Genomic DNA, 22,287 nt, shown 5'->3' with positions numbered 1-22,287 from the left:
AACCTAAGCACACAGAACGCAAACCGCATTTTGTCATTTCCACAATTGCTGAAATTCCCTTTGAAAAAAATTTCTCTGATGTCATGGTTTGATGTGGAGGGGGGGTGGTTCTGGTGGCAGGAGAGGGGTTTTGCTCCCTGCGACCTCCCCGGTTTTGGAACCGGGTTAGGTTTGGTTCCGGCCACCAGGTCAGACTGCCATCCCCCTCGGGATTGAGCCAATAGGGCGCCTCTGCGAATTGCCCTATTTAAGTCAGGACAAAGGGACCGGAAAAGGTGCTTCGCCCAGGATCGAGCAGAGAAGGGAGGAGGGCACTGCCCCCGCTCCCTGGCTCCCGACCGGGCAGCTGCCTGCGTCAGGCCGGCGCCGCCCATGGAGAATGGCGGCGGCGGAGCCAGCTGGGGAACTCGGGGGCACCCCACTCCCGGGGTGCCCACTGGGCTGAGTTCACCTGGAGAGGACTGAGACTTGAGAGAAACAGCTGCATCGACAGCAGGTCAGTGAGGATGGAGCGGGAGGAGGTGTGCCGGAGCCGAGTTTCCCCTGCGGCTGATGGTGAGATGGCAGGCGGCCCCCCTGCAACCAGGACGGCCTCGGTGGAGCAGAGACCCACTCGCAGCCCGTGGGGAGAAGATGCCTGAGCCTGAGGATGGTCGTGTTGGGGTGCACGACGAGGCAGAGAGGCATCTGGAGTCTGAGTGACAACCCACGCCGGAGCGAGTGGCTACAGCTCCCTAAGTACCCGAGACTGTGGTAAAGCCCACACCGGAGCAATCTGTGGGGAAGGATTGTTTCCAGTGGGCTGGACTCACGCTGGAGAAGTTTGTGGATTTTTCCTCGTGGGTAGGGGATCCATTGGAGCAGGGGAAAAGGGTGTAAGGACTCCTTCTCCTTTAAGAAAGAAGCAGCAGTAACAGCACGGAATGAACTGACCTGCACTCCCCCAGTCCCTGCCCCCTGTGCTGCTGGGGGGAGGAGGTAGAGCCAGGAGGAAAAGGAAGGCGGGGGGGAAGGTGTCGGTTTTAAGATCTGGTTTTGTTTCTTTCTGTCCTCTCAAGTAATCGGTTTTTGTTTCCCTTTGTCCTTCTAAGTAATCATTAATAAACTGTTTTGCTTTGAGAAAAGCTCTGCCTGTTTTGCCCAGGACCATGGTTGGTGGGTGCTCCCTCTGTTCTTGCCTCAACCCTCAGTCCCTTTGTTTTTTTTTCTCTCCTTTCTACTTTACTGGAGAAGGAGAGACTGTGTGAGTTTTAGTTGCTGGATCAGCCTAAAACCACCACATCTGAGCAGACTCTGGTAAGAAATTTGGGAAGCCCACCTTATGGTTGGCCCAGGGTTATGCACCACCTTTGAAACAGGTGTTGCGTGGGAGGTGGGTCTTGAGAACTTTGCAGAGGTTGGAGGCAGCTGTGCTCCTGCTGAGCAGCTCAGGGAAGACCAGCAGCCTCCACCAGCTGCTGTCTCAAGCAGCACTTTCCTGCTCTCGCCGCTGAGCTCGTCCCTCTGAAGGAGCTTGCTACCTGCTTGCCCGACTTACAGCAACCAGGCAATGACTCCTGGCTTGTTTTGGCACAAGGCAACGGAGGTGACACCAAGCCAGGGAAGGGCGATGCCAGCCTGGCAGCGGGAGAGGGGGAGCTGGACTGAAACAGGCTGTCAGGGCTTCCCCGGCACCTCCCGAGGTGCTGCTGGAGAGGCACCGATTGCTGGGAGCCACTTCTCAACACTTCGCAAGCGCAGGCTTCCTGATATCCCTTTTGGCACCCAAATCCTTCAAGTTGCTTTGAAATTCCCCGTCTTACCAAGCAAGCCAGCAGTACTGGGGATGCCCGGTCTGGCAGGTGGCCTAAGGTGCAGGTGAGCCCCTGTCTGTAATCCAAACATTGCCCTCCCAGGCTAACCGGGTACAGCTCAGCCCGTGACAACACACACATGCTCAGGGCAGGCTGAATCACAACCTGGAATCCTGTTGGCACACAGGTAAGAGTATGCCAGCTGGTACTTAAGTCTTTTGATGGAAGCGTATTGGCAGGATACTTAGGTAATATTTACAACATTTGTTTTGTGGAGGCTGATACAGGATAGCCATGTCCCACGCCACCCTATCCGGGTGGTCAGCGCTGCGGAGAGGCTCCCAGCACACGTGCTGGCTCCCCAGAGGGGGGTCAGGTCTCTGCAGCGGGCACGGCCCCGTGCAAGCAGCCTACTGCGAGCACCATCCTCGGTCATTCCGGTGTTTGGCAAGCGAAAACACATGGTGGATTACTCAGAAGTATCACATAGCAGACAATGCTTGGCAACTTCATTACAGAAAAAAAAAAAAAAAGACAGTGAAGCCAGTGATAGCCACATCTCTGACAAATATAGTTAAAAGGAATTAGCAGTTGTGCTGAGAGGAAAAAAAAATAAATAAAATTCCCTTTGGCTCATAACAACAATTGGCTGGAGTTACGTGGAGGTGCCCAGCTCCCAAGCTGTCTGACAAAAGTATCTTATGGATCTCTAACGTCACATCCAAAGTGCAAAGGTTTCACGTGAATTTATACATTGCCCTTAAGATGTAGCAGAAAAGAGCAGAGAACAAGAATAGCGTGATTTACACATGGGTGGTGCACAGAACTTCTGCATGGAATAAAGTCTGAGGTTATGCATCGTGAGCTGGATCAGGCATGGCTTTTCAGTCAAAACCTTTTTCCAGCTAAAATAGTTTTGGCAACATGAGACGATTCTGCAGGTTTCTGTCAGCTCTGTTGACCCCCACCATGAGCTAAGTAATGCGGACAGGGGGGTGGCAAAAGGATCCTTTTGTTTGAGGTAAAAATAAAACTGCTTGGTTTTATTATTTATTTATTATATTATTATATTATATTTATTTATTACCCTAAAACTTTAAAAGATAAGTCCCTGTCCCATAAGAAACAATTCCCCAACTCCTCACCGTATTTCCCAAAGGACTGCAACTGAAAACAAAAAAAATCGTGTTCACACAGCACTGCTCTCATCATAATAAAACCCGAAGAAAAACCCTAGAATCTAAGTAATTTAGAAAAGGCAGCCAGACTGTAGTGCACTTCCAGTAAATAAAAGTAAGCCAAACCATGCCATTTAGTCGGGACAAGGTTATATTCAGAGAGCAGCCTTTAAGCATGCTAATTTACCTTTATCAGTTCCCTTACAGACAGAAAGAAGAAAGTTCCCAGCTGCCCAAAAGCCTTGAAACCTACTGTGGGAAATTTTTTCATTTATTCTGGGGCTAGAGGAGCAAGTCTGTGATTATTGGCAACCCAGGCCCTGCAGGTTTATCAGATTTCCAGTCCTGCGATGTACCTTTTAGACTGACAATAAAAATAAATCAATGCTTTCTCACCAAGGCTGCAAGGGGAGAGTTCATTCATATCCAGCAGCAGAAAGATGGAGACAGATAACCGGATCGAGGATTATTTCTCTCCAGGTGCTTCTTGTCACTTTTTTTTTCCCCTTACCCTTAATTTTGTATGTGTTGCAGGATCCATCAGACTAAAAATAATGACTTGGGATGTTTTGCAGGAGGACTTGAAATCAGATCCCGGAGTCTGCAGTTGTGAGATTTTTTTCACAGGACTGAGAGACTCCTTGCAGTTGGTGAGATTAGAGCACATCGTCAGGACCCGCTGCCTAATATTTAAATTCAGAGGTATTTATAGCCAACAGCACCTTTGCTGTGTCATTACTCTGTTGTCAGCCACGGCTCTAAATCACTTGGTACTTCACTACCTGGTCTAAGTGAAACATGCAGAGCTTGTCCAAAATCTGAAAAGCTGGATAGCCAAACAAGAATGGAATGGAATAGGAATGGAATAGGAATGGACTATTTTAGTTGGAAGGGACTGACAATGATTATCCAGTCCAGATGCGTGACCAATTCAGGGCTGACAGAAAGTTAAAGCATGTTCTTAAGGAAATTGTCCAAATGACTCTTAAAAACTGACAGGCTTGGGGCATCGACCACCTCTGTGGGAAGCCCATTCCAGGGTTTCACCACCCTCTTGGTAAAGAAATGCTTCCTCATGTCCAGTTTAAACCTCCTCAGGTGCCGCTTTGCACCATTCCCACATGTCACAGAGTCACAGAGTCACAGAATGTTAGGGATTGGAAGGGATCTCAAAGGATCATCTAGTCCAATCCCCCTGCTGGAGCAGGACCACCTAGGTCGGATCACACAAGAACGTGTTCAGGTGGCTTTGGAACATCTCCAGAGACGGAGACTCCACAACCTCTCTGGGCAGCCTGTTCCAGTGTTCTGTTACCCTTACTGGGAAGAAGTTCTTCCTCAGGTTTAAGCAGAACCTCTTATGTTCCAGCTTATATCCATTTCCCCTTGTCCTATCATTGGATGCCACTGAGAAGAGCCTGGCTCCATCCTCATGACAGTCACCCTTTCCATATTTATAAACATTAATGAGGCCCCCCCTCAGTCTCCTCTTCTCCAAGCTAAAGAGACCCAGCTCCCTCAGCCTTTCCTCATAAGGGAGATGCTCCACTCCCTTAATCATCTTTGTGGCTGTGCGCTGGACTCTCTCAAGCAGTTCCTTGTCATTCTTGAACTGAGGGGCCCAGAACTGGACACAATATTCCAGATGCGGCCTCACCAGGGCAGAGTAGAGGGGGAGGAGAACCTCTCTCGACCTACTAACCACACCCCTTCTAATACACCCCAGGATGCCATTGGCCTTCTTGGCCACAAGGGCACATTGCTGGCTCATGGTCATCCTGCTGTCCACCAGGACCCCCAGGTCCCTTTCCCCTGCGCTGTTCCCCAACAGTTCAGTCCCTAACAGTTCAGTCCCCAACTTGTACTGGTCACTGGATCCCCAGGAGAAGAGCTCAGCACCTCCCTCTCCACTTCTGCCCCTCAGGAAGCTGTAGAGAGCAATGGGGTCACCTCTCAGCCTCCTTTCCTCCAAACTAGACAAGCCCGAAGTCCTTCGCTGCTCCTCCCAGGACATTCCTTCAAGCACTGTCAGCAGCTTTGTTGTCCTCCTCTGGACCCGCTGAAGGACCTTCACATCCTTCTTAAATTGTGGGGCCCAGAACTGCGCACAGTGCTCAAGGTGAGGCTGTATACAGCAGGACTGGTTTAGTTTTCAAAGACAGCATTATCTTTCTTTTACTTTAATTGTATTAGGACCGTTTTTTGTAATAACAATCTTACTTGTACCATTACTGACTTCTCTTCCTCTTAAAGCTTCTACTGAAATTCTGACTTACCTTGGAAGAAATAAATTCCTTTAGGGTACACAAAAGATCAGTATTTGTTGCAAAGTCTACACTGTAGCAGTCTTCAGTCCAAGGCTGTATAAAGTGCTGCTTTATCACTTAGGGTCTCCCTTCTGCACGTACCAGAATCTCTCGCACCCCTTGGCAGCAGCCCACCACACACATTTTTAGTTGCATGTGTGGGGCGTGGAAGGTGGGGACCTGCTACTTATATTTCTGAACAGCTCTTCCTTACAAACACTTTCTGCAGCTGCCTCCTGCCTGCACCATGGTTCTCAGGAATCCTAAAGTAAAATCAACTTGCCTACAAGACTCACTTTCCTCCTGGTTCTGCTATTCACAGAATCATAGAAGGATTTGGATTGGAAAGGACCTTAAAGGTCACCTAGTTCCAAGCCCCCTGCCAAGGCAGGGACACCTTCCACTACACCAGGTTGCTCAAAGCCTCAGCCAACCTGGCCTTGAACACTTCCAGGGATGGGGCAGCCACAATTTATCTGGGCAATTATTAATGCGCTCACCTTGTGGAGCGAAGAGTAGCTTACTGCATCCATCTCCTTTATCTAACAATTATTTCCAGGAGAAAAATGCTTCATGAAATTCAGCTTCCCAAAACACTGCAAACCTGACATCCCATGAGGTTTCCTCAGGCCAGTATCAGTAGGACAATACGCAGTCCTTGCTACTGGTGGCATAGGGAAGGCACCTTGCGCATGGTTTTGATATGCCTGTACCCATCCACAGGTACGTGGTAGGGAGGTGTTGGTGCATCCACAGCTAACTCTGACATGCAGGTCAAATATTTACCTCTTTTAAGGACTTTCTGACCCGATGTCTAAGCTCTGATCCCATGATGTGTGCCACTGAGGGATGCAGAAAGCTACCAGAGCAGACACACGCCTTCCACCCTCATCTATGTGATGCTTTTCCTTGCTCCCCAACACCACAGCCTTTTCAACTCCAAAGTGCTAAAAAGCACCTGGTTTTAAGCTGGTCAGGTACTGGGGCAGGCTGTTATGGTGACAGCAGCAACAGAGCAGCACGATTAAAGTGGTTTCACTAATAACATGCTGAACATGTCTGAATCACCAGCAAGCTTGCAGCTCTCATTAGTTTCTTGATTGAGTTGGACCTATTACAGGGACAGCAAGACTGCTCATCATGCTAATGCCAGGGTGTTTACAGCCACATGAAACAAAAAGCCCTGGAGAAACAAGGCAGAGCTGGGAAGCGCAGACGCACAGACACGGGCTGCCTGCACAGCACGAAGGAGAAACCCCTCCAGCCGGCACACACCATGGACACACTCCTGTCCACGTCAGGACAGTGATCTGTGGGCCAGGAGCCCAGGAAACATCAGAGTCCATCCGAAAACAGAGGAACCAAAGGTGGTTCTTTTTTTTTTTTTCCTGCAGAGGTGGCTAAACACATGGTATTTCTTCCGAGGCAGCCGCTGATGGAAAGCTCCCATCTAGCTGCTGTCAATCTGCTCTCCCTGCAGGAAGAAAATTGCCAAAATAGGCATAATTCAAGGAAATTAAGCATTCCAGGTAACTGAGTCACCAGGCTCAGCAGCAAGAAATAGGAGGGTCATTAATTTAAGTATACAGCCCCGTGCGTGGCACAGGCAGACTGTCAGCCGCTTAACCCCGAGACACAGGCGGGTAATGGGAGCTGCAGCACGCTGCTGAGCCATCGCCTGTAATGGGGACCCCAAACAGTTTGTTCCTGTAATTAGTCTCTTCCTCTGGTAACATTTCTCTTTTTCCACGGTAATGACTCTATTTGTACACGTCAAAATATTATTCCGCAGTGGCGCGGCATATTTAAGCGGTGACACATGTCAAAGCTTAAGGAAAGCTTGCTGTTAATGAGAAACTTAATAAACTAAACTTATGATACATGCAGGATGACAAGTCCTAGGGCTGATGTCCACTTTTTACTCTGCTGTTACCAGCACATTAAATACCACGCCTGGGCACCACAAAGGCTCGTATCGTTCGTCTTCTCCCTCTTACTTGCTCTCAGAGCTGAAGATGCTCCTCAGCCCCACGCGTGGCATTACCCTGGAGATCCCCTGCCTGACCCAGGCAGGACCGACACCTCTGGCATCACAGCCAAGAGCTAGAAGGGAGCCAGGTACCTTGGGACTGACGTCAGGTATGTTAAGACTTTAGATACGATCTCCTCGGGCACCTCGTTGAAGCGAGCGTTGTCGGGGAGGGTGATAATCCAAGCCTTGTCTTTCCCTCGGCCACCTGGAATAAAGACAAGGATGTTTCCCTGGGCACGCGTTCGAGAAGGGCCAGCAGCAAAGCCCAGGTCCACCAGCCAGGTCAGAAAACTCGCTGCCATTGCTACAGTGGGTTTTTTACATCATCAGAACAGCAAAACTGGGCCAAATCCTGCCTCCGATTTCAAGCATGACAAGTAGTAGAAACAAATATGTTAGGTATGAGATATTTCCTTTATTTACTGAGCATACTTTATATGGGACAGCAAAAGAAATCAGAAACACAAGGACAAATCAGGGTGCTGGTCTGGAACCTACAGAAATACATTTCAAAGCAAAACGCTTGTTAACGCGTGGGGTGTTTGAAGGTAAGAATAGTTTAAGTATGACTTGAGACAGAAACCTAATATGCTCTTTCAAACTGCCTCAATGTTTTATTAACAACATTTCTAGTGGCACTGGAGACTACCTGATGGATAACATCGCGTGCGGAGCATCGTTTTGCCAAACAGCACAGAAGTTCGTCTGGAGGGCTTAATTACTGCACAGAGAGGGAGAGACCCTGGAGAAGTTCACCATACTCACCAGAAAGAAAAGCAAACTCTTTCATCAAATCCTCACTGATGTCCTTTGCACAGATGGGTATTGTGGTTTCTGGAAAAACAGCAAAAACAGCAGTCAAAAAGGAAGGAGAAATCCAAAGTAAACACGTTTATCAATGCGTTAACCCAAAGGTGGAACTTGAACCAAATGCAGCTTCCTTGAACTACATATGAAATTTTGTAACAAGGGCCATATATTTCTCCTAGAAACCAATGTTTCTAACAACTCTAACAGGGGAAATGCCATAATCCAGTAGCAAAAGTATCCTATCAAATGTAGCAACAAAGAACTGCCTGGGAGCTTGAGTGCCCTCCCCTCAACAGGGTACATCAATTATAATTTTTATATTTTGGAGTTTCTAATCTTACTGCCCTATTTTGGAAACTCCCCCAGTGCTCCCTAGCCTTGGCAATACGACGGGCCGAGGATTCTGCTGGGAAGGGCAGCGCCCGAGCCTGCCGCACTGGGAACAAGGCTGGGTTTTCAGACTGTTGTAGTGTTTGATTTTGACCAAATAAGCTTCTGAAATCATGTTTTCATCTAGCACGGGGCCACGTGCACTGGAAATACTGCTGTTCTTATGTTCAGTTATTAGATTAATTTTTAATTAAATAATGGGAGAGGCTGTTTTAATACTATCTTTAGCACACTGACCACTTCAGGGGCAATGAAGCGCATCGGAACAATACACATAACTTAACCTTTCACTGGGAGAAGGAAACAAAAACCAGACTCAATAAACACAAGAGGAGCTTATAGCTGACGGACATTTTTCTGGATTATCTATAAATGGAATGATAGCTAAAAATTAAACATCCTTGTTCCTGCAAATAAATGTTTTAAAGCACATCCATACAGATTAAGGTCCTTGTGCTTTCTGATAATTAAATTTTAAACACTGATTATTTTACAGAGTTGGTCCTAGGGAATAATCTTTCGGCTGTTTTCAATCACACGGGCTGCATACTTCAGCACACTCCAGCGTAATCAATATTTATTCTATTGCACTTTTTTCCATAAGCTTTCTGGTCACTTCTACTTTATGCAAGGATTTTTCAGGCCTTTAATGGGCTGCACAGAGCTGTGGCACAGCAGCCCGGAGGTGCCGGAGGTGGGGGGAGCTCTGCCTCCCCCAGCCCTCACCGGCCCTGGGCCGCTCTCTGCTCTTCTGTGCACACGCTGCTGGCTTCTCCTCTTGTAGATAAAAGTGTTATTTTTGTTTGTTAAGGATCGAGCCTCAGCCCCACTGGCATCTACAGAAAACACTCTTGATTTTAACAGGCTCCAGAACCGGTCTTGGTAAGAAAGAAGTTTGTCTTGCAAGATATTTCAAATATTTCTCTCTCATTCAACTGCTTCACCTAAGTTGAGGACAAGCAGCAGCAACAGGTTTCTTCTATTATTTGATTTTTTTTTTCCCAGCTCAATAGTTTCATACTGATAAAACCCACATTTAACAACTTAATGAGCTCCAACACATGAAGCAGATGATGTTAAACACGCAGGGCTTTGAAAATACAAGACAAAAGCCCACAGCTGTGCACACACACCAGCCTCAGAAAGGCGTGGGGTTCAGCAGCTCATCTGTGTTTGCATTCGGGGTGCAGCCTGTCCCCAAAGCCAGCTCACCCTGCCCACCCCAGCTTTCCCTGCAGATGAAGCCACCAGCAAGCTGGGCAAAGTTTCGCCCTGCACTATAGCACCCGCGCTGACTCAAGTGCTCAACAGCAAAAGCAAATGCAGTTACAGGTTTACAGTAAATGCAGCTTTGGTTTCTGCTTCTGCAGTGATACGGCTGAGACGTGCTGGGTTTTTTTTTTTTCCATAGCTGTCCAGGAAACAGGCTGGGGAAAGGGGCTGCGCTTTTCCATGGTAAAAAAAAAAAAAAAAAAAGAAAAGAAAAAATGGCTTAATTAAAAAGTTTCACGAGATCTTTTCTCACTGAGAACAACCTGACAATCTGCAGCCTTAAACTAAGCTGGAGACAACTACGGTTGGAAAAAAAAGGTTTTCCAAAGATATTTTCAAAGTTTGCTTTCCGGAAAAGAAAAAAGAAATATCATCTGAAAAAATGCATGCTTTAAGCCCAGAGCCTGGTGCTTATTCTCTCACATCTCTCTTGGCTGCAATTTCCCAGTGATCATCACGGAAACTGCAAAAACCAACTGACGTTTTAATCCTACCTGTGCCGGGGGCTGCAGTGGGACCCGCTGTGCCAGGGCGCAGGTGACCCCCGTCCCACACAGCCCACCGGCTGAGCAAGTACCACCAGGACCATGCCACCAGGTGGACCTGGCTTTTTCGGGTTTGAGGTACAAAGCATCATAGGATGGTGGTTCCCACCACGCTCAGGAACGACCCAAGGAGAGACCAGTTTTAGCAGTTGTGGTTTCCAGCAAGGACCTTGGTCCCAACACTCTATTCCACTGAAAGCTTCATCCTTGACTTCGGCACAGAGGTGGAGACCCAGATTCCTACAGCACCCTTATGACTCTGAGTTTCTCGTTTCCCAAGGGATATCATTTTTGGGAGAGGGCACTCAGCACCTTCAGAAAATCAGGCCCTTCTGAGCAGTCCCAGGTTCAGCACCCAAAATAACTCATTTGAGGGAAAACTAGGCAGGAGTGAGTACTTTACTTCAGGCAGTGAAGGCTCGGGGACCATTTCCCTTACAAACCCCCCCTGTCTCCTGCAGGGTAGGAGAATCCAAGAAGCCATGGACGAGCAGGACAGCTGCCCTTTGGTAAGGTCAAGGCACAACAATGGGCTGATTGTGGTCCCATGAGTGCCACTCCTTGGCCAACTCATCACTCGCTCTGCACTGGCCATCAAACTCAACCTCCTGGGCAAATGGTAGGGATAATCAAGTGCTGGCATCAAATTTGCAAGCTGTTGCTGTGCCTGAGGCATATCAGTTGGATGTTGCTATAAATCTTGTACAGAAGCATGGCCTCTGTCCTCAAATACTAATCTCTGGAAAAAAGAGCAGTGAAAGGCAGTGGGGCACCAAAGACAGCCGCCTCTCAAACAAAGCTTCAGTTGATGTTTCTTAGCAAATAGGGGATTTCTTATTTGAAGGCCACTCTTGGGACAGCACAGAAAAGACCCCAGGGTACTGCCCAGCACTGGCTATGAAGAGTACAGCCAGCCTGCATCTCCCTTGGCACAGGGTGTAGGAAGTCAAGGTTTCACGCAAGTCCGTTCGTTTCTCTTAAAAAGAGGCTTTGTGATCATCAGCTACTGAGAACAGAGCTGTGCTGTTATAAAATCAAGCCTGAACCCCCTATGCCACAGCATCCCAGAGCACTTTATGACCTACAACGCTACCACCACACGGTTGGTGACCTCAGGCTTTAGGGTCTTACTAAAAGCAAGCAGCATCTGGATGATAAATCGTCGTAACGGTGTAGTAATATTTTTTATATAGGCTTTAAACTGGCTATTTGTAAAATACTGCTGCCATTAGTACATTCAGAGACTCCTCTATGGAGGAGATTGTTGCCATGACACAGAGTTTCCGAGGATGCAGGAAGCCAAGCAGGGAAAAGACAAAATGGAAATACAGAGTTCTCTACCCCTCCAAGAAAAACTAACGTGGCTGTCAGGGAGCCCTGCTGAATCCGTCCTGTCCCCATAATTTGGTTACACAGTCCAGAACATTTTGCTGGGTCCTCTCCACAGGACCATATCTCAAGGCCACTGCACAGGCTGCAGCTGTAAGAATGATGCTTATTGTTAGAGATCTTCCCTTTTGAGGATATTCAAGCACAGCAAGACTTCCACATGTGGAGGAGGTCTGCAGTGACATTCAGAGAGGGGACAGCTAAAGTCTGAGCCCAAATTCCTCCTATAAAACTCAATTAAACTCTGAAGCGCTTTGCTCTTTGGTAACTATTGTTTTCTTTTCTTTTTCAAACTTTGCAGGCCCACAGCATCTGCAGACAGCAGCTGTGTAAGGCATCTGCCAAGCTGCTGTCACAGCGCCTTACACTTCACAATGCCGACCAAATATTGTTTGCAACTATAAAACCCATTTGGATATGGCTTTGTTGTGAATGAAGAATAGCAGCTTTTCATGCAAGGGTTGCTGCTGTAGTCTAGGAAACAAAACTGAAGTAAATCAAATGAAAAGAGTAAAGGATCATGTTGAGCTTCTCCATCATCTGCTTGTTCTCAGCTGCTTGTCCATTTCAATGTCTACACCCAACGATGCAGCATTTATTTGGTGTCAAGGGAACCTGCAAATCAGCGTGTTTGTAATCTGTTTCTATTTCCCTCGGTGACTTTCTGGGCTAACCAAGGTTATCAGCCAGCACCTGTCTCAGGCTGTCCCACCGCAGGAAGGTCCACTTGCCCCCAGACGTTCCTTTGAGGCCAACAACACCCTTGAAGCGGACCTACAAAAGCCGACAGTGTTTGCAGGAAGGTCCGGTGCTCAGGGAGTTTCAAAGAGCGGGGCTTCTCCCAGCTGCCACGGGCACCCCCGTCCACGGCCAGCGCTGGAGCAAGCCTCCCAGAACAGCTGATGGAGCACAAGCTCGGCTGGGCATGAGGATTAAGCCATCCCCATCTCATCTGCTTTGCACAGAAGTGGGAACAGAAATCCCACTGAGTGTCCCAACCACGAACCCAGTGCAACGCTGAGAGCTGCCCTTTCAGCTTCTCAGGCTGTAGTTGCTCCGCTTTGCAAAATTAAATATTCATTGGGGCAAAGAATAGAAACACAGTCCTGTATCTGAGGAGAAAGACCAATGCACCACCCTGCAATTTGTCCCTGTAGCTCCGTTGGGATTGCTGCATCTACTTGGAAGGGATCCTGCAGCCCATCACTTGGGGCACCCACTTTGGATAAGGGGAACAGTTTCACCGGAAATTTAATAATCTGCACAAGCCAAAAAGCTCCTCCAGGAAGAATAACAGAAATCCATCCTACGGCAGCGGTCAGGGCCCCGGCACGCTGCAGGAAACCCGAGTCTCCATCGCCCCGGTGCGCGTCCTGGCCGGCGAGCAGCCGAGCCTCCCCCTGCTTTCTCACTCAACCATTTCAAAGACTCTGGCTTCAGTCCAGCACAGAACGAGAAACATCGCCATCCTGCCTATCAGCACACCACGTCCAGAAAGCAAGACAGAGGGAGTTACTAGAGGGGAAAAAAAAAACCACTATTTCATAGCGTCTGAAAACTGCCCTGCTGAGAAGGGCACGCTTGCACGAGGTCTACACAAAGCCTGTCCAAGAGTGCGGTACCAAGTGACAAAGTGACCGTCCCCGGCTGCAGGGAAGGAGCAGGGCAGGAGCACGGACACACAGGCAGCTCCATTACTGCCCGCGCACCCCTTCAACCAGTATCTTCCCAGGGATCGCCCCCCACCTGCATGGTCTCCAAGCGGTGGCTTTCCCAACAAGCTTATATCCGGAATAGGATCCTAATTCCCACATATCCAGATCCACCCTCCCATCTCTTTGTACTGCTCCGTACCTGCCCGGGAAGAGGATACGACGCTGTGTCCGCGCAGAGCAGGTGTTTACCCAACGTTCACGGGAACCGGAGGCAGGAGGGGCTGGCAGCTGGCACGACGCTGACGGAGACACCGCGCTGAACCGCACGTTCATCAGGGAGCGCGTAGCACAGAATAGGGCATTGTGCTCCTCAACAAGGCCAGCTGTGTTCACCAAAAGGTTATTTGCAGGACCTGGTCTGAGCAGAGGACTGACAGCCAAGGTCCTGAGGCTGCTTCCTGTCTTTGAAACTAAACTTATCAGTAGCTGGGAGTAAATCGTGTCTCCCACGACTTCAGTTCCTCATTTGCAAATGGGAACAGGCACAAGTGCCAACAGGATATGAGGTTAGCAAAGGGCCACAAGCATGTCTGGTGACAAGAGCAGAAAAGACCCCAGCAGCCCCCATCCGTCAGGCCAACATAGGTGTCCACGTCTGCATGGGTTGTGCGAAAGCTGGCATCAAAGGATGGGTATTAAAAACCCCGCTGAACTCACTGTTGGATGGTGTTGGACTAACCCGGACAGCTGGGTAAGAAAAGGTCTCCACAACCCACAGGACTAGGTTCTGAATGTACCAAAGAACTGAAGGTCTTGCAATCAGCCATGAAGTCCACCAGCCGGGACTCAGTGTCTTCCTCCCTGGGGACCTGAAAGATCATTTTTCCCTACAAGTGAGTCTGCAGCAAGCTGGCTCACAGGTCCCACACCAGGGACTTCTAAAAATTCATAGGGCAGAAAAACAGAGGGGCCTGCTAACAAGACACATTTCTACTCAGTTCCACCGAAGTCATCCAGAGCTGCAGAGCACATGGGGGTTAACAGCCTTATGCTGCAATTACACCTTTATAGCTGAGGTAACAGCCTGGCCGCAGATTTAGACCTGTGGGGACTTTTTCCCCACGTGACGGATACCCTGCAGCAATGCACACCCTGCATCAAACAAATTTCCTCCTCTCCGCACCTCAGAAGCTCATCTGCTAAAGAAACTTGGAGACTCAATCGTACAAAGTGCAAAAACTGCTGTGGTCCTCTTCTGCATTTGCAAGCGATCGCAGGTATGCTGCCGAAGCTGGGTGTGTAATCATCGGTCATTTCTAGCAGCAGCTCTCAGCTGCACACACCCTCGCACGCACCAAAACCACCTCCAGCTACCCACACGTCCGGGCCCGACACACGCACACTCTGGTCACCGAGGGTACCTGCTGCAGAGACGAGGGAAATTGCTGTCCAGGGAAACCACACGGAGCAAATTCAACTTTAGCCATCTCACCGTAAGAACAACAATTTCTGTTGCTGCACTAAAACCTGGCATGTCCAACAGCCTGTAATCCCAAGCGGTGCAGCCGTCCCCCGTGCCAAGGGAGCGACACAAAAGACCCATTAAAATATTTATGGCACAAAGGTTCCATACCCTTGCCTGCTGCAAGCCCTTGTCCCTGCCTGCCCACGGGGACAGCTCGCACCCCACCATGGCCAGGGGCTGCACAGGAGCATCTGCACCCCCCCGAGCCCTGGGCCAGTCGAAACCAGGTTTTCATTTGGAGGGCAAGATTAGCCATTAGATGAGGTTTTTTATACACCTGTTTTTCTGGAAGATGTGATGTATCGATCCCAAGGAGACGGTGGGGCTCCTCAGGCAGTTCTGTCAATAGCCTGATGGCAAATCTTCACCGGCCACACGCAAATCTCTCAGGGAAGCCTCCACTTGACAGAAGCACTTGCAAAACCTGCTTCTACAGGGTGGCTGATATGCCATCCCAAACGCCTCCTGCTAAGAGCATCAGAGCAATAAGGGGGACAGGGATGGCAGAGCCACAGGAAGAGCTGCACCCCAGCAACGTGGCGGGAGTGTGGACAGACAGGATGTATTTAGAGGGAGCTGGCGGTTCAGGTGCTGGCAGCACACCCTGGTGCCCAGGCTACAGCTCCCAGGAGCTGCCAGGAGCCCGGTGGTGATGGCAGCCAGGCACGGGTGGCCCTCGGAGAGCTCACTACGGAGGCAGGCCAGCAGCAGACCACCTCCTTTGGAGTCAGACAGGACAGCCACACAGCAGTGGCCACCACGCCACCGTTCCAAAGGGACTCGGCCCCTGCAATGCCATGCCCTGCGCAGAACAACAGCTGGCACTGGCTCCCCGGTACAGCCACCACCTCCTCGGCCACGTGGGCACAAACGCAGATCCCTCTTCCCAAATCGCCACAGTATCTGTCCACATGTGAGCACACCCCAGCAAAAATCATGATTTAAACTTCACCAGGAGCATCACCTCATGTCACAGATGGGAAACCGAGGTGGTCACGTCAGGCAGGAAGACATCAAAAAGACCCAGCTCTTCAAAAAGGCCGTGGAAAACCCCAGGAGGGTTAGTCCTTCACCAGGCATGACGGGTTGGTCACCATGCCTGGTTCAACGAGTGCTTAAATTATCCTTTGTCAGACTGGGGAGGATATTTTAAGGAAAGGCTCACTCTGTTTGCAAGCTCTTTCTTTTACTTCTCCCCAAGCACCCTCTCTGGCACGGTGTAGGAGGCAGGATATGGCACCAGATGGTCCTCTCTTCTGACCCAGTAGTTGTGCTTCTCCGTCGAGGCTTCCGGGGCTTGTCTGCAGTGGATGCTTCAGCCCAGGCACACATCCCCATCACCCAAACCTGGGAGCACGCTCGGCTAAGAAACCATACAGAAAAAAAAAAAAAAAAAAAAAAAAAAAAAAGGAAGCTTCCAAAAAACTAGAATGACTTTTCAACAGGCTTAGATTTATATACACTGAGGATAAGAGTGAAAATGCAACAGAAAATGCTGTGAAAGACAAAAAAAAGATAAGAAATAGGGAGAAAATGTTAACTCAGCACAGTCCAGCCTTGTGGACCAGCTTCCAGGCAGCGCGCCCGTCCCACAGAGGGAGGAACGTCCTCACGGGACCAGCTGAATCATCACCTTACAATAGGAGCTGATCGGCACGGCCGTAAGGGATCGGATGGCAGCGCGTTCAGGCGTGCGCAGAGTGACCCTGGATCAGGCCCCGTGGCCGAGCCCGTGAGCCCTGGGGCAGGAGCTTCCCGCTTCTGGGCATCCCTCCAGCAACCGCCAGCGGGGAAATGCCAGCTGCGAAAGAGCGGGAGCACCCAGGGCACTGGCATGGCACAGCTGTGGTCACTCACCGACACACAAAACCGGCAAAAGCTCATTCCTGCCGACCACTGCTGGGAGGAGAAGACGCAGCCAGCTCAGGATCCCACGTTCACGGCAACATCATCCTCTGATACAATTCTGGGAGCTGGAATGAGCAGAATGGTCCCCAGGAGGCACGGCTGAGCCCTGCTGCCAGCAAGGAGGAGGGTGCTCAGGGCGTCCTTGTGTGCTGGGGACCATGGAGTTTGGAGGGGGGGATCTCTCTCAATTTAGATTTAACAGCTGGCAAACTGTGGAAGCTTTGCTCAAAAAAGGCGAACTAAAAGTAAACTAAATGGCGACAAGGCTTACGTGTTATTTCCTGTTATTGCTGTGGCTAATCTGGTAAGGCGAGGGAACAAAATACTGGATGCTCTGATGTGTTCACGTCCAATCAGAAAAACGATCTTCCCATGTCATCCTGAACTAAGCAAAAATTGGGCAAGATAAAAGCCAGCTCAACTATACATGAATTTACATCTATTGCGAGAAATGTAATAAAAGTTTCTCAACGCCCACCCTTGTGGATTCAAACTCAGTGTGGGAGTTGAGAAAATCGAGTTTCTTGCATTTCTAATACTTAGGAGCTTCAATATACTTTTAATTTTCTCCTATTCCCAATTTCGGTCACTCCTCCCTTATGGGGGACTCAGGAAAGAGTCTGCAGGTGTTTGTTTGCCCACCAGCACCGGGGCACGTTCACCAGCTGCGCAGGGGACGGCGTGTTTAGCATCTGCCACCCGTATGCACCTTCTCAGCCAACACCATCAGCCTCCAAAACAGAGCCCATTCAGCACAAAGCCCGTCTAAAGCCAAACAAAAACACACATCCATCCATCACCTTCACATCATTCAGTAGGTGTTGCTTTTTCCAAGCCAAATTCCAGCTCTGTGCACAAAGTCACTCCTGGGAGATGTATTAGCAGTAAATCCTCGGGCCCTGTTACCTGCCTGTGAATCTGGAATTCAGTTCACCGGTCACTGGGACACTTTATTCGCTTTCACAGCCCATATAGCCAGGAAAGGAAATGCTACAGCCAGGTTCCCACGACGGCATCACCTGGAAACTCTGCTGCAAAGCAAGGGGAAACTACAAACGATTTTCCTGACTTGAAAATGGAAACGCTCAACTCTGTCATTCCCCTGTTGAACAAAAGCATGTCTCCAAATAGAATCATAAATCCAGCTCATCGCTTTCCTGTGGCAGGAGAAGGTCAGTGGCATGGAAAGTGGAGGGCGGGAGGATATGGCTGGCGCTCGCCGTCTGTCTCACACCACCCAGCCCTTGGCCAGACACCCGTGGAGGAGCAGATGGATAATTGCACCTCGGAGGCAGCGCCGCCAGCGCAGGTTCCCAGGGAACATCTCTGCCCCGGGAGCTTGACTCAACCCTGCTGTGAAACCAAGTCTAGCATTGCCTGAGAGAAAAAGGGATTGGGAAGACAAGGCCACCCCACCCAGCCACTTCCACCACAGTTCCTCACACTCCTGGTCCTCTGCCCCCAATTTTGCAGCGGCCTTCAATTTTCCCACGTTCGGGAAGGTGGCAGATGGGATGATTGAGGCTTCCGCAGTGGAGCAAGTTGAGGGGTGTGGGACCCGTGTGCTTGTCACATGTGCCAAAATCACCACCGTCACAGCAGTACGTGTCCATGGGCACAAGGTTGCCCGTTTGCAGGACGAGGCTGAGGGCACTTGCCTGGTTTGTGGCTCCGGGATTTCCCTGCATGCCCTACCTGCCAAAACCAACGTCAACACAAGACTCCTGCCACAGGCACGACCAGTGGCGATTCCCGAGCTCTCAACTCCCCATCTCCAGCACATGAGGGAAGCTCTGTGCTCCAAGCATCCTCCGGTTTGGTGGCAAAGACGGTGCTTTGGAAGACTCTTTCTTTCCCCCACCATGCTTTACACTCCAGTCGCCTCCCTCCCACGCGGCCCTGCTGTCACTTCGCTTTTGTCCTCGTAAATGAATGATAAACCATTAAACCGCAGTTGTAACAAACGTGATGTAGGGAGAGGAAGCACGTCCCACGTACTACTGACTGTTACCAGACTACTACTCCTCCGTGGTCAACCCAAAGGGGTCTGGACCAACAGTGGCACAGAGATTTCGGAGGCTGCTGGCCCAAGTACTCTGAGGGAGCCCAAGCCACTTCAGAGCTGAGAACGGCTGTAAAAGGCTTGGGATTCATACAGGCTTATGTCTCACTGTAGGGCAGATCACCTTCTACTAGAAACAACCAACAAGTTTCCAACTCTGATGCGTGAAAGAAAATGGTTAAAACATGATCCCACATCAGGCTGAACGCTCAGAAACAGCGGTGAGGAAAAAAAAACCTTCTGGTTTATTTTTAACCTCATGATTTGGGGAACCTTACTCAACTCTATCTTTTTCAATATCTCCTTTTAAGAATCTATGTAGATGTCAAATCACGTGTCCAGATCCTGCAGCTATAACCACACAAGCGTGCCTTTGTGGAGATATTTTGATATCGTATGAGCATTACACAAAGGTCATCTGCCAAGAGCTGGTTAGAAGACAGGGCTCACGCTCATGAGAAACCCACTGCCCGATTTCACCTGCTTTCCATCGCTCAGAGAAAACGTTCACCATCTGCATCCGTGTCCCTGTGTCACCCAGCTCCTGTTTGAGCAACGTGGGTGTTTCATCACCAACACCGGCACAAGGAGGATAAAACTTTTTTTTTAATCACATCCCTTCATGGAGCATCCTTTGCCAACTGACCGCGATCACCCTTGCCGACATTTTCCTACCCCATTTGCAGGGTGCAGGCAAACGAAAGGGTCAGCACGGGTCCGGTGGATTGAGAGTTGATTGAGAGCAGCCCTGAGGAGAAGGACTTGGGGTTCTGGTTGATGAGAAGCTCAACATGAGCAGGCAATGTGAGCTTGCAGCCCGGAAAGCCAACCGTATCCTGGCCTGCATTCAAGGTAGTGTGGCTAGCAGGTCGAGGGAGGAGATTCTGCCCCTCTACTCTGCTCTTGTCAGACCCCCACCTGAAGTACTGCATTCAGCTCTGGGGTCCCCAACATCAGAAGGACATGGAGCTGTAGGAGCGGGTCCAGAGGAGGCCATGAAGACGATCTGAGGGCTGGAGCACCTCTCCTATGAAGACAGGCTGAGAGAGTTGGGATTGTTCAGCCTGAAGAGGAGAAGGCTCTGAGTAGCAGCCTTCCAGTACCTAAAGGGGGGCTACAAGAAAGCTGGAGAGGGGCTTTTGACAGGGCGTGTAGTGATAGGACAAGGGGCAATGGCTTAAAACTGAAAGAGGGGAGATTTAGATTAGATCTAAGGAAGAAATTTTTCACTCTGAGGGTGGTGAGGCGCTGGAACAGGTTGCGCAGAGAAGATGTGGCTGCCCCATCCCTGGAAGTGTTCAAGGCCAGGTTGGATGAGGCTTTGAGCAACCTGGTGTAGTGGAGGGTGTCCCTGACCATGGCAGGGGGGTTGGAACTGGATGATCTTTGAGGTCCCTTCCAACCCAAACCATTCTGTGATTCTATGACAGCCCACAGCAGAGTGTAGATGCTGTCGTGGACATCATTCCAGAAGAACACGTACACAAGCATCTCTTGACACTTTGATAAAATCCTCACCTGTGACTTACTCCCAGTAAATTCCTCCCACAACCTAAACTGTGCTTTGCAAAGAGGTCAAGGCAAGTAGAATTAGACTGGAAGCTTTTTTGGGTCAGTGTGTCTTTTTTGTGTCTGGCACAGCTCCAAGCGCTCTGCCAGCTGTGAACAAATGAGGAATGCTGAGCGCCTTCCCCTCCTGACAAGGTATGCGTCCTCTAGTGAGGATGGAGTCACCTCAGATGCCACTACCTTTCCTGGATTATGAAAGACCTCACTGCAAAAATAACCCCGTTCTCCCCCGAAGAAAACAAAATAACAAAAAAGTCAGGGCTCCATGCAGTTTATGAGCAGATCACTGTCCATCAAAGGAAACATAGTTGAGGCACAGAGGCAGCTTCAAGCCTGAGGGTGAGGGATCAGTTTGCATTTGCTTCTCACATTGAGGGTGTCCAACCACAGCAACATCATTACAACTCCGCGCGTTCCCCAATGCAGCCTGGGTTTAAGTGATGTTTAAAGACTCAGGAATGAGGGAGGGAAGAGGGGTTGTCTAACAGAGACACGCTTTCCACACATCTACTGCTCTTCTACTTTCAGAAACTGGGAAAGGGCACGGCATCGTCATCAGGCTCAGATGTAACTTCCAAGGGAAGACTTCATTAGTTTTGGCCAACGGGGAATGTGAGAAGGGGACAAGCACTGGCAAACATCCCTCTGCTCACCGAAAACAACCCCCTCTCTTCAGAGACATCTTGAGCAATGCATTCCAACAATAAAAGGACATGTCAGCAGCACAATGTCAGACAGCTTTTCCTTAAAAACCGAGGCCGTTCCACCCGGATCGCACCATCCATCAAAATAAGTAACAGAGTCCTCAGCAACCCTCGTGCTGCAAACCCTCCCGGAGCCTTCCCGGGCGGGCACACCGGCGCACCAGCCCACCCGCCCGCCTTCGCACCCCGACTCCGCCACCCAACGCCGGGCGGCGGCCGCCGAGGACTCGGGCACCCGCGGGCTCCCTCCGCCCCGGTGCCGGGCTGCCGCGCTCCCGGCCGGCCCGGCACCGCCCGGCTTAGCGGAGGCTGAGCCGGGAGCCGGGCTCCTGCAGCGGCGGGAGAAGGGAGCGGCATGTCCGCGGGAAGCCCTTCGCCACCCCCGCCCGCCCCGGCCACCTGTGACCCGCGCCCCGGCCCCGCGGGGTCCGGCACCCCCCGGCACTCACCGGCGGCGGCGGCCTCCAGCAGCGCGGCGGCCCGCAGCAGGCAGTAGTAGCGCTCCATCTCCCCCGCCGAGGTGCCCCCCGGCGGGGCACCGGCCGAGGCCGGGGCCGGGGCGAGGGCCATGCCCCGCGGCACCGCTCCGCCGCCGGCACCGCTTCGCCGCCGCCGCCCCGGGCCCGCGCGGCCGCCGAGGCGGGGCCGGGGGAAGCGGGCGGCCGCCGCAGCCGCCTCCGCCCGCCCCTCGCCCGCCCCCTGCACCGCCCCGCCGGCCGCCCGCTGCTCGCGGCGCGGCACCGGGGGCACCGCCGTCCCCTGCCCCGAGCGCCCTGGCCTTTTTTCCTTTTTTTTTTACCTTTTTTTCCTTTTTTTTTTTACCTTTTTTCCTTTTTTTAACCCCCTTTCCCCCGCTTTTTCCCCTCTTCTTTTCCTTTTTTTAAAAAAATAAATTGCTGCTACTCTTCAGTGTCCCCCGGCACACCGCCCCGCAGCCGGAGCCACTCCCCACCTTAGTGCTTATAGCACTTCTCTAAGGAAAAAATAAAATCTGTTTCCATCCTTTGCAAGCAGCGTTCTCGCAAATTCCTTGAACGATACAAGAGAACTACATTAAGCCATGCTATAGTCAAAGCTGGCCAGAGCTCTAAGCACAGCGCTAGGCTGACCCATCAGCCTCAGTTTCCCCGATGCTGAGGTTCAAACGAT

At 50.6% G+C, this 22,287-nt stretch overlaps 1 protein-coding gene across 1 annotated transcript in view; it reads right to left on the bottom strand.

Moving 5' to 3' along the window:
* The window catches only part of MCF2 (MCF.2 cell line derived transforming sequence), a 62,721-nt gene extending 41,013 nt beyond the window's left edge, over positions 1–21,708 (bottom strand). Inside the window, exons 1-3 of the mRNA XM_086619957.1 lie at positions 21,588–21,708; positions 8,075–8,143; positions 7,400–7,514 (exon numbers count right to left, since the gene is read on the bottom strand). Of these exons, the coding sequence (XP_086476083.1) occupies positions 7,400–7,514; positions 8,075–8,143; positions 21,588–21,708 (305 nt within the window). The remainder of the gene's footprint in view (positions 1–7,399; positions 7,515–8,074; positions 8,144–21,587) is intronic.
* Positions 21,709–22,287: the final 579 nt, after the last annotated feature.

Source organism: Tauraco erythrolophus, chromosome 13, assembly GCF_009769465.1.
Source record: "Tauraco erythrolophus isolate bTauEry1 chromosome 13, bTauEry1.pri, whole genome shotgun sequence".
NCBI classification, from domain to species: Eukaryota; Metazoa; Chordata; class Aves; order Musophagiformes; family Musophagidae; genus Tauraco; species Tauraco erythrolophus.
This window is presented reverse-complemented; position numbering and strand designations above follow the sequence as displayed.